At 42.0% G+C, this 13629-nt stretch overlaps 1 protein-coding gene across 1 annotated transcript in view; it reads right to left on the reverse strand.

Annotated features, from left to right (window-relative positions):
* LOC139463133 (ankyrin repeat and death domain-containing protein 1A-like) overlaps window positions 1-5921 on the reverse strand; it is a 58590-nt gene extending 52669 nt beyond the window's left edge. The window contains exon 1 of the mRNA XM_071244563.1: window positions 5729-5921. Coding sequence (XP_071100664.1) covers window positions 5729-5845 — 117 coding nt within the window. The 5' untranslated portion in view covers window positions 5846-5921. The remainder of the gene's footprint in view (window positions 1-5728) is intronic.
* Between the last annotated feature and the right edge of the window lie 7708 nt (window positions 5922-13629).

The raw sequence follows: 13629 nt of genomic DNA on the forward strand, positions 1-13629 counted from the left end.
TATTGGATGGTGTTTGATAGGAACCGCCATGTATTGGATAATGTTTGATAGGAAGCGCCATGTATTGGATGATGTTTGATAGGAAGCACCATGTATTGGATGATGTTTGATAGGAAGCACCATGTATTGGATGATGTTTGATAGGAACCGCCATGGATTGGATGATGTTTGATAGGAACCGCCATGTATTGGATGATGTTTGATAGGAACCGCCATGTATTGGATGATGTGACACCATGTATTCGATATTGCTTAATATGACCCACTGTACTAGTATACAATAAAATTAAATGTGACCAACTATATGTTGTTTATTCTATAATATCACCACCTACCTTTGGTGTATAATCCTCAATACGACGTACCTAGTACTGAATAATGCTCAATATGACCTGTGTGTTCGATGTTTCGGGATTGACCTATTAGTATTGACTGATCCTGTAGAATGGCTTACCCTGTATTGGATAATACTCAATATGACCTGTGTGTTCGATGTTTCGGGATTGACCTATTAGTATTGACTGATCCTGTAGAATGGCTTACCCTGTATTGGATAATGCTCAATATGACCTGTGTGTTCGATGTTTCGGGATTGACCTATTAGTATTGACTGATCCTGTAGAATGGCTTACCCTGTATTGGATAATGCTCAATATGACCTGTGTGTTCGATGTTTCGGGATTGACCTATTAGTATTGACTGATCCTGTAGAATGGCTTACCCTGTAATGGATAATGCTCAATATGACCTACACTACACTTCAATTGATAAATAAATGCTTACTATGACCTATCATGTTTACCATAATGCTCCTTATGACCGACCGTGTTTTGGTTCATCGTCAATATATGACATACAGTCTACTACATAGTAATCTTTATTGCGCTATATATTATCTATGCATGAATATCAATGTTTTGATGTGAGTATTGTGTCCTATTCGCTGTGTAAACAGCCAAGGCACCAACGTCGAAACAATACATCAACAGACACGATAAAAAATGCCCCAAAGTTGTAGGATGGTAATATTGACTTGACATATCAATACATTTAAATATCGCCACCAGATCGTGTTGGCGGCGTTGGGATGATCTAGGACCCCAGCGCGTGACCGTGGAATGGAGACGGGGGATTCTTATAGCTGCCACACAGGCGTCCGACAATTCAACAGCCTGCTGCTTTTGTCTTCCCCGCACATCGGCTTGATTAATAGCCCCATCAGCTTTATGAATATTTATCACTGTTTCATAAGATGAGTGATTCCGGCAATTGGCCCACACAGAGGGAATAACGCCGCATTTCGCTCTATATCCCGCATAACCGCCGGACTAGAGATGCTGTGAGACAATCTCAAACCATAGGACCTTGCGCAGGCCTGACAGCAACACGGCACACACAGCAGGAATATGCGTTGTTTGCCTTGGTTTTATCTTGATTCAGCCCTCCAACGCTAACTGCGATGGAGATTAGATAAGCACCGATATTGATAACATTAGTGGCTACTTAAATAGCTTTTCCATCTCGCAAAGCAAGAACTACTGAGTTCTAAATCTTTCCAAACAGCACGACCATCGAGATCTCATCCAGTGTGTGCATTACAACACACCGAGGCATCGAGCTCTAACCACTAGTGTTGTTTCCCAACCCCAAAACCCTCAAGCTGTAAGCTTAAGCGTGTATTCACAATAATCGAGTTCTATTCCACGGGGTTTATTCACCATCTCCTGATCTCGGCAGAAACCATGTTTGAGAAGGATTCCAGTTATGCCAAGGCTTCTCGGTATTGCAGGGTATCATGGATAAGTGATGGGATATCAATACCATGTATCTTGGTTAAGTGATGGGATATCAATACCATATATCTTGGTTAAGTGATGGGATATCAATACCATGTAGCATGAATAGGTGATGGGGTCTCAATACCATGTATCATGTATAAGTGATGGGATATCAATACCTTGTATCTTGGATAAGTGATGGGATATCAAGACCATGTATCTTGGTTAAGTAATGGGATATCAATGCCATGTATCTTGGATAAGTGATAGGATATCAATACCATGTATCATGCATAAGTGATGGGATATCAATACGTACCATGTATCAGGTGATTGGGTATCAATACCATATCGTATCATGAATACGTGGTGGGATATCAATACCATGTATCCTGGAAAAGGTATGGGATATCAATACCATATCGTATCATGGATACGTGGTTGAATATCAATACCATATCGTATCATGGATACGTGGTTGGATATCAATACTATATCGTATCATGGATACGTGATTGGATATCAATACCAAATAGTATCATGGATACGTGATTGGATATCAATACCAAATAGTATTATAGATATAGGTGCCCGGGCCTTTCAATGGTAAAGGATATCCTTTACGTACCCCGATTATATATATAGTATAATAAACACCACAGGGTGTCATGGCTAATACTCAAGCTCATCAATGATAGTGCAGTTTTCTTAAAGTATCAAAATACGTCACGACCTACCAGTCACTTGGGGCAATACCCGTACTTAAAAGACACCCTGGATGGGAACCCGAGTAAAGCAATATATATATCGCGTAGGCACTCGGGGATATCAATGTTCCAGTTTGTCATCGACGGAGCGAAGATATAGAAAGGCTAGAGAACGAACGAGGCAGATTGCCAGACGCATCATCGACGGAGCGAAGGTATAGAAAGGCTAGAGAACGAACGAGTCAGATTGCCAGACGCATCATCGACGGAGCGAAGGTATAGAAAGGCTAGAGAACGAACGAGGCAGATTGCCAGTCGCATCATCGACGGAGCGAAGGTATAGAAAGGCTAGAGAACGAACAAGGCAGATTGCCAGTCGCGTCATCACCATTTGATGTACAACTTTACACTCCTCGAAAACGCGGCTGACAAAAATCGATGTTTAGAGCATTATTGTAAAAAAAGCTGTCATACATTTGGTCTCGGATGAACAGTGCTGACTAAGAGATAGTGCGTGTTGTGACACGCAGCGCTCACACAGTTGATGAAGGGGAAACACACTTGTTAATGAAAACAAATCAATTGGTGAAATATAAAAAAACTGTTAGGAGGCAGTGCGAGGCTGGTGATTGTTCACGCACCCGAGGGCAACAGTACACGCTGATTGCCCATGCTTTATGTGAGAGTAACTTACTACCGGCGTATTGTTCACATTGCGCAGAGGGAGATTTGTATCCGTTACGTTCCGCCTTTTGCAACAGATATAAATATGGGTAGATACCTGCTCATCTTCTTAGTATACCCTGAAGATCCGGGGTAGAATAGATCTTAGGCATTCCATGCTTGCCGTAAAAGGCGACTATGCATGTCGTAGGAAGCGGCTAACGGGATCGGGTGGTCAGGCTTGCTGACTTGGTTGATGCATATCTTCGTATCCCAATTGTGTGGATCGATGCTCGTGATATTAATTACTGGACTGTCCAGACTCGATTATTTACAGACCGCCGTCATATACCTGGAATATTGCTGAGTGCGGCAAACAAACCAACTATACCAGGAATCCGTTCCACAATGCGATCTTATTGCTAAGTTGGTCGTAACTCCCATACTTTATCATAGGCTTACGATCAGCGTAGAACTGAGATCGCTTTGTGGAACGGTGCCCTGGTCCTACGTCATGCTGTGTCTTGAAATTGTGTCTTAAGGTTACGTTGTGTCTTGAGGTTATGTCTTGACATTGTGTATTGAATTTATATGTTATGTATTGACACTGCGTTTGTCTTTTAACGTGACCCTCTGTCACCAGTGACAGGGTCGGGTGAGGACTGGTTATACAGAGTATGGTGAGATACCTGAGACAGGGTATGTCTCGGTAGGACGAGTCAGACAAAGGTGGGTGTCTGATCTGTCCATGTGTATTTCACCCAGAGACGGCCCTACAGCGTGACTGAATGGACAACTACAATACGACAATACTATCTATGTATGCAAACGGGACGTATTATTTTGTGGAAAACAGGTGAGTCAGAAGGCACAACCTGTCATCATCGGGACACATGAGACGTGACATCACCAGACTATAATGTCACCCGCAGTCACCCATAACGACGTTGTCACAGCGCGGTGACTAACAAACCACATTCCTCCAGCATGTGTCATGGGGTAGACTTACAGGATAAAATCAACACCACCACCCTAAACACAAAAATGTCAATACCATTACATAATGGTCCGCTCTGTCTTACTTATAGAAAAACAAGAATAATCAGTAAATCGTATGTTTACATTTCTACGATATGCGTCTGACAGTAAGTATGGAGGTAGACGTAGCCCCTGATCTCTGAAGACACACTGATGTGAATCTCGCATGCCAACTGAGCACGTTGCTGTGATGGTACTTTTCCCAGCTCTGCGGAACGAGGGTCCCTATGCATGGCATGGTGACAGAGACCATGTGATGTAGACTAACACCAGCTCATCACGTAATGAACGGATGCTCGGAGTGGAGATGCAGAGATGATAGACTCTCTCGTTATACAGTCATCAACAATGAACATTATCCAGCCATGCTAATACGTACAGGTGTGAAACACGCGAACCGCGCGGGTATTAGGTCTTTGGGGGCTTTGGGGGCCTTGGGAAGTGTAAACGTTATACCGCTGGTTATATAAAGTGATGTGATGCATAAATGTAGGCGATGCATATATACATCACAGTCACGTTCCATGTCGCTGTGCTGGTGTAATTAAGTATTGTCTAACAGACCTAAACATATCGTGTGCAGGTTGAAGAAATAAACACTATACATTTGATCCGCCTTGTGCTCGGCACGACATATAGGTTCCAGAAGCATTATCTGATCTGAGTTTATGCACCAGAACGAAAATAGTTTACTGAATAAATGTCAAAGGCTATATACATTATATGAATATATCTTGGTTGTATCAGCTTACACGCGAGCCGATCAGCATGCGATAGCTCGGAGGAAGATGTGGCTGAACGAAGGAGAATTGGGGGATGTTTGATAACACAAGATAGCACCCGGCCCGCCAGGACTTAAGATTATATATTGAAACGTAGACATGTTAATACATATGACACAGTTGAAATGTTGGAATGGTACTTGTAGTAGTCGTAGTAGTTGTATGTGTAGTGGTATAACACGTAGTAGTAGAGATGGTGGTGGTGATCGTGGTAGTAGTAGCAGCAGCAGAGATAGTGGTGGTGGTGGTACTAGTAGAAGTGATGGTAGTGGTGGTAGTAGTAGCAGCAGAGATGGTTGTGGTGGTGGTGGCGGTAGTAGTAGTAGTCGTAGTAGCAGAAAAAATGGTAGTGGTGGGGAGAGTAGTAGTAGCGGTAGTAGTAGTAGTAGTAGTAGTAGTAGTAGTAGTAGTAATAGTAGTAGTAGTAGTATCAGTCGTTCTAATGGTGCATTGTAAAGCACATGTTTAAATATTAATCAGCAATAATGGTGGCCCCGTAGTGCACGTTTAATGCATGATTTCAACAGCGAAGGAATGATGCTTCATCTTCAGACCCTGCAAGAAGATCAAAGAAGTGTCCCCCACCCCCACCCGGATCCCCCAGCATGATGGTAACAGTTGTAGGGGTTATAGTATGTTGTGCCTCACATGCACACACAACCCTCCCCCAGGGTGCGGATACTGTATACAGACCCACACCCTCGACACCCCATCGCCTACCACACCACAGATACTATCAACGACATGGTCGGCGTCTTACCTCTCCGTCTTTCTCCTCCTCCTCCTCGTCGTCATCCTCCTCATCCTGCACCGACATGTACGACGGGTGCCGGAAACCATGGCTACCCAGTGAAGACACACTCCCGGCGTACGGCATTATCCCAGTTCGGGTAGGTATCCACCCAGACAGGACCTACACGTACACCCCGAGGAGCTCCAGCAGAGACGCTCCATCCAAGGTCATAACCATAGGCGAATGAATCTGAGCTCCAGTGGCTTCTCTCCCCACATCCTTGTATTGATCCAAGAGCACCGCTAGGAGTCGCTTACTCTGCTCGCTGTTTGCTTCTAAGGAACCAGCTCATTCACTAGCACTGGCCGAGGCAGACGACACAAGATGTTGGTACTCACTAAGTTAGGAGAAAATGATGGCAGTTAAAGGATGCGAATATTGGAAGAAGCGAGCCTGGTTCTTTCTCGACAGCTGTCGCAATGGCGATCCCTGTTAGCTTGATCATATGGGTCCTCAATTCGGCTAGCAATGGCGTTGACTGGTCGTAATTACCCCAACCATCGATATGTACCCACGCTAGCTACAGTCGGGCTACCCAGCGCTACCTACAGCCTGACGACTGTGTGATGGCAGTCGACACCACGCGCCAATCTCGGTATCGATTGATTAGGCCGTGCGGTAGACTTCGCAGGGAAGACACGGCAGAAACAGACTCTCCAGAATTGATGTGTTTCTCCAATAACGACATAGTATTGTACACGTGTCATCTCATCCATGGCGCCAAACAGTAATGGTATTATGTATAAAGGTCTTTGTGATGAGCTAAATATCCCAGCGGGTCGACACTAACAGAGCTCTCGGTGGGAAACTGAGAATAAGGATCTAATAATATGTACCGTCAACATCGTGTTCCTCGCTGGGAACAAATACTATGGGATTATGAAGGCATCTCAAAAGTAGACCTGATTATACGACTGACTGGAATATGAAACCTTTTCTTCTAAATATGCATTCGTTTCATGACAACCCGGTGTGCTAGCTCGTTCACCCCGATTATGTTTCTAGGTTTGTCAGCACCATACCCGTGCTTGAGCGTTGACACTTTCATACAAGTAATTTTGGGGGCACGGTTGGCCCAGTCATCTAAGGCGCCGCGATTCGCTGTGCAGAATTGAGTCCTTTGGGCATGCCAGAAACCTATGATGGTGAATCCCGGTTCGCCCCGATTATGTTTCTAGGTTTGTCAGCACCATACCTGCGCTTGTGGGTTTAACCGAAGTGGTAAACATCTCAGACCTGCATCACTTCGGGCTTTCCTCCCACGTTAAGCTGACACGCCGCGATAGAACTGGAATACTGTTGAAAGCGGCGTTAAACCCAACTGACTCAACCCTAGCTCAAAATACTCCAGTGTGGGGCTTTAAAAAGTGTAGGGTTGTAGGAGCGCTGTAGACGTTGTGTCGCCACGGATTAACGAGTCCATTATGTAACTCCATATATCGGCTAACTTTGGAGAGTGGAGTTACACAGATACCCGACAGATACGGTGTAAAACTACCTTTAATTTCATTATTTTTTCTCAAAATGTGTTAAAACCAGTGAGTACGTTTCGAAAACAATAAGATGTACTTCATATGATACTAGTCAAGCACTGACAACCTGCTAAAGCCTCGACTGTTGTTACTATCAAGGTGTAACGAGCCAAGCACTAAAGGGGCGAATCCAGGAGAATCTGGCAACGTTGATCCAATTCAGAAAACTACTTTCGCAGTCTGACTGCCCTACTTGGCAGAGTTGTGTCCCCTGGGCACTCCAGAAACTTGATTATGTTTCTAGGTTTGTCAACACCACACCCTTGATCGTGGGTTTCGCCAAAGTGGTAAAAGTCAAAGACCTGCATAACTTTGGGCTTTCCGCTCACATCAAACTGACACACTGTGAGTGAAATACTGTTGAAAGCGGCGCTAAACCTCCGGCATTTCCTCGCTCACTGTCTCATTCACACATAGATCTTATTACGTCTTGACCTAGACTAGAAATTGTCGTCAGACCGGAAAGCATGATAAGTACATTTGGCTTTAAATAAGACCAATGAAGCATACGACTGTATTATTTGTTAGTGTACTGGACATTGAAGTGTTCTGTGTAAAACTAATCTACCTAAACAGCCTTTTGTGGATAACGGCTGTCTGTAAAACACATTCCACTAACAAGAAATATACATAGTCAATACACTGCACGTGGTCTCCATGGGAAAGGATACGCTTGCGATCACACCGGGCCAATCAAATATCAGCTGCTTTATTATTTGGATAACTGTTCACATATTTCATGATCAAGGATTAGGATAAACAAATAACATAGTGACGCTAACACAAGTTTACTCCAGTAATGTACCTACACAGAACAGATCACATTCAGCGTTACAAATCACAGAAGGTGAAACATACATAGAGAATACTACACTAATTCTCGTTAGAGTCCGTTATTAAGAAACGAGTGAACTTTCTATGGTATCTGACCGAACGAAAGCGAGGTCAAATATCATAGAAAGTTCACGAGTTTCGTAAAATTGGTATCAAATGAGTGGGGTATTTTATTTATCACCCACTTTAAATTTATATTTAAGTATAAATACATAATACATTTTTCGTTCGTTGACAAACAAAACTGAAACCGGATGCAAAATCTGGTTACGCATGAATATTGACATATGCCCAAATATGGGCATTGTTGACATTTCTATGCATACGCATTAAAAACATGCTCTTGCTGTTGTGTTTGCAACCATAACAGCACCCACGCTCGAGATCCTTTTTGAAAAAATTCTTCAACTTATGGTAATTCAAGCGCATTGTTGTTAGTACGCACTACGCAGGACACCTATAAGAAAATTTGAAAAGTCACATTAGCGCCGCACTTTGAATATCGGACCAACAGTCGGTCACTCGCACTATCAACTGATCTATCAGCTGAATTTATATTCTGTCCGCACCGTTTTGGAAGAGGGAAATCAGAGTGTTCGTCAAAGACATTCATGTTATCTGAACCATGGCCACCCTATACTGAAGACTAGAAAATCAAGGAACTCAAGCCTGCTTGCAAGTCAGGGACGGCTTCGAACGAAGGGCAAGGTCACCACCGGAATAAGAAAAGACAACCGGGATCTACTCAAAACGTTTTACACTGGAGATAGTGAATTTATGTTATTGTTCACATTTGGGATTTCAATTTGACTTCATTACCAAGGTTATCCTTCAACGTTAAATCAAATTGAAAGTTGCGAAAGTGGTCGCGTGCGTCACGCTCATAGGGACCCTCGATCTGTTGATCGGTAGTCGTGCATTGTAAATGAATATAGCTCGATTATATATAATGTCTGTAGAAGCCCTGTGCATAACTAGTATAGAATGCAAACCGAATTTGATGAGTGACTGTCTTGTTTGGTTTAATAAAGTATTTGGTAATATTACCCGTTGGGTTAGACGTGACCGACTTCATAAAAGTCTTATGTGCACTAGGGTAGCCTTAGCGTTAGCTCGTCACGCCGAAGACCCGGGTTCGATTCCCGACATGGGTACAATGTGTGAAGCCCATTTCTGGTGTCCCCAGGCGTGATATTGCTGGAATATTGCTAAAAGCGGCGTAAAACGATACTCACTCACTCATTTACGCACACCAGTGCATTGCTTCCTCATCCGGACGGCATTGTTGACATCATTCGAGTTGTGACTTTTGGTCGGAATGACGTCACACTAGAAGTGACGTCACAGCTGAAGACGTCATTCGACAATAATTGTGGTTTCCTGAGAGGGCGGTCGTGATCAGTGCATTTGAGTTCAAAATTAAGGAATAATGGGTAATAAAGTAATTATTAAACTCGCACATGTGCCATACTGACTTTACGAAACTCGTGTAAGAATTCCTGTTGTACCCTCGCTCTCGATCGGGAAAAACAAGAATTCTGACGCACGTTCCATAAAATCAGCATGACACACAAGCTCGTATTATAAGCTCTGTATCCATCTGTCTACTATACTTCGAAATCTACACATTTACAATATCCGGGTTTGTTTTTATTTTGTCGATTTGGTCATAAATTGCTTTCAAGAAAAGTACAAGTGAATTATTTTACCGAAATGTTTTCATCCCTTTAGGCTATTTGAGTTCTAAATTCAATCTGTTGTTATTTCTAGTGATAAGAGTGGGTGTATAGTTTACAAGGCATCATATCGATTTTCATGAAGACAATTATGATAAACTGTCGTTATTATTAAAAATATTCATTTTTATATGAATTTTATAATTCTGCAAATGGCCATCTTCCCGAGGCAAGAGAGTTAACTGACTATTAAAGTCCAGTTTCCACCCTTGCCGAACAAGGCTGGTATAATGGAGTTACATTTTGGCTGGACTAACGAGTCTAAGCATAGTCCAATCAAAATTGCGCAATTAATCGAAATCCGTTTCGTAAAGTGTCATGCAGATTTCGGTCGATTGCAGGATTTGCAAAGCATGTGCACCGCCAAATTGTTGTCAACAGATATTTTCCAAATTTGTTCATGTTTTAATCAAAGTGCTCGCGTGATTTGATGCACTTCGCGATGTAAGACCCGTCTTATCACAATATATATCTTGATTATCAATCAGATCGTCTTGGTTGGGCGCCGCCATTTTGTTTGAAAGAAATGCAACTGATACGAGAGGTGAAACATGATTGGTCCATAGGAGATGCTTAGAAGGGACATAACTCGTATTAGCCACTGGTGGCGCTACGATCGAGCCAAGGAATTCCAGCCTCGTTCGGCAAGGGTGGAAATTGGACTTTTAAAGTCAGTTAACTCTCTTGCCTCGGGAAGATGGCAAATGGCATGACCAAATTGACAAGAAAGCACACATAACACACTGACAAACAAAAACGATCTGCCAAATGAAATGAATAAAATAAGACCTTAAATACACGCCAAGTAGCACAGTGGGTACACTACCGAGTATATACAGATTACCCAGTGTAACCGATTTAAGATTTTTTAACAATATTTTGATTAATGGTGAAAATACGATTCACACATACATTACTTTTACATTACTAAAGAGAGATAAAATACTCAGTTCAATTAATCAACAGACTGGAGTGTGTGGTCGATCTCACGGTCTAGTCTCTGAAAGGTCAGATAACGGTAAACTAGACATAATGTGAATTCAAGTGCAAAATGACACTGGAATGGGCCATGGTCTTGTACATCCACTTGGTAAATTTAGATAAGAAATCGTGCACTGTGTGATTCAATCCACTATTACCAATTTCACTCAGCTGAGCAGAGAGGCGTTTATTATGCAATACAATGAAATAGAGGTGATGCTAAAGTTGAATTGTCTACCTAACACACGCAGTGAGGTTCCACAGAAGCTATAGGTGTTTGGATGTTCACGCCCAAATCATCCAAATTTGATATGAGAGATCAGTTCTGATCTCTGAATATATTAGCCGTGTAAGGTGTCGTTTGAACTTTTGTTTTAGCTTGGTTAAAAAATGCTCTCCATCAAGTAAATACTATATTTGTATGCACTTTCATTTCCGATGTTTGAAGTTGGGGATTTGCATTCGTGCGTTGACACATGTACCATATAGTTAGGAATATATTTAATTTAATGAACTTATGATTATATGTATAACTATAACACTTCGGGACCAATTATCTAACAGACGACAGATGAGGCCTAGAATGCATTGTTTCTCAAATAAATACCATTTTTTCCTCTCGGCCTCTTTCCACAAAGCGATTGTAGAGCTACGACTGTCGTAAGTCTATGTTAAAAGATGGGAGTTACGTTCATCTTAGCGTTACGATCGCTTTGTGGAACTGGGCCTTGGTATAATTGATAGTATAAGGCAATGGAATGTCACATAAAGTATTGTAAATAAATTATGTAGTGTGATGTTTAGTAGTATTGAAATCGATAATATCACCAAATACATAGAAACAAATAAATAAATAAATAATAACTGATCATCAGTTTGTTTATAATGAAAACACGGTACAGTATTGGAAAACCTATTGGGAATATAAGTCAACATGGATTAAATTGTTCTGCCAATAGTCTGACTTTACTAAAAAATGGCTCCACACCAAATATTGCTGCCGTAGTCGTGATTCTGCAGTAGACAGTCCAATGTTCAAATATCAAATGAAATCGTCAAATAAACTATTTCAATTAGTAGATATTTAATGAATGAATGAATGAATGAATGAATGAATGAATGAATGAATGAATGAATGAATATAATAACGACACAACGGAATTGACTCAAGGTTGAAGACAAAACTAATATGGCAATGTATTTGACATATGACACATATTTACCCGGATATCTCTAAAATATACGGGGGCGGTCGGATAGCCTAGTGGTTAAAGCGTTCGCTCGTCACGCCGAAGACCCGATTCCCGACATGGGTACGATGTGTGAAGCCCATTTCTGCCGCCCCCACCGTGATATTGTTGGAATATTGCAAACAGCGGCGTAAAACCACACTCATTCACTTACTCTAAAATATACGAGGAACACTAGTTAAGGGAACACCTACCATTTCAGCTACAAAAACGAAATGACCAGCTTTGTTGCACGCGACACAGTTACAGAACGCGGATAGCAAACTCTGCACATCGCACACGTTTTACATGCCGTCCACGGTGACACATCCTGGATACTTGCATGTGTCAATAAACGTCACAACCACATGGTTCATTGATCGGGTACAACGAAAGAAAATACCTCCAAAAGTGTACATGACAGAAAGTGAAAAAAAATGTGCGCAATATTGAATGTGGCAAATCACAGAATGCAGTTGTCAGACACTTTGGAAAATCTAAAGTGTGATATCCCGACTGACGGAACGATATCGCCTGAAGTTGGGGCTAGGATTAGGGTGGGTAGAGGAATGCCCAGAAAGACTTTTCACAAGCAGGCTCGATATGCACGCATCATTTCCTTGAGGAACAGATCCATTTCTGCATCAGGGCCCAACGTCAGGGCTGCCACAGGAATCCGACTTTCAACGTCAACTGTACGCTACAGGATAAAACTGTGGGTCTGACATCAAGACGTGCTTCCAGAGGAATGCATATGACCCTGTACACAGGTGCCTCAGACAACAGTGGACACTGCATATTGTTGGTGGTCAACAGCAGAAGTTGCAGGCAATCTTTGTTTAAATGTTCTTAACTTTACAGATTGTATAAAATTATATACCCGAGGTGGGAATAGAAGTTCATTGTCGTGAGCAGTAATATCTTACCATGTTAAAGATGTTATCACATGGCTTGATTAAACTTGACAGTTATTCCTACAAATCTTAATATGGATTTAAAAACTATGTAAAGAGTTGGGCGCAACAGACATTTTAATGGCCCATACAAGCCTAAATTCTGCCAACAGCACTACTGCAACTAACTGCTACCACTATTACATCTACCATCTCTACAACTACCAAACTACCATCTTCATTTAAGATTTTAAGACCACTTATACACTTTCATTATTACCGTACATTTGTGGTTAGGGGACCATGGGTTTGTATAAGACACGGGAATTCGCTGTGCAGAGGTGGGTTTGACACGGCGTCCATTAGGAGAAATACGGTATTTGAAATGACCAGGACTATTTCCTGACCAGGGGCACACATCACATTGTACGTGATTGTAGTTTCAATATGCTTAGTAGGATGACGCGCAGATGACATTGCTTGTTCTGTAACAACAGGTAGTGAGCTTAACGTGAATTCGTCAACATTTTACTTATAGTCTTGCGTGTCTGCTAGTTGTTTGAGAAAATCAAAAAACAAATCAAGAGGTCGAGTCAGAGGTCATGGTGCTGGCAAACAATGGATCATTGCCATGGTGAGTGTAAGATTCGAACCTAAATCCAG

The sequence above is a fragment of the Haliotis cracherodii genome, unplaced genomic scaffold (assembly GCF_022045235.1).
Source record: "Haliotis cracherodii isolate W230 unplaced genomic scaffold, xgHalCrac1.p SCAF_1, whole genome shotgun sequence".
Lineage (NCBI taxonomy): Eukaryota > Metazoa > Mollusca > Gastropoda > Lepetellida > Haliotidae > Haliotis > Haliotis cracherodii.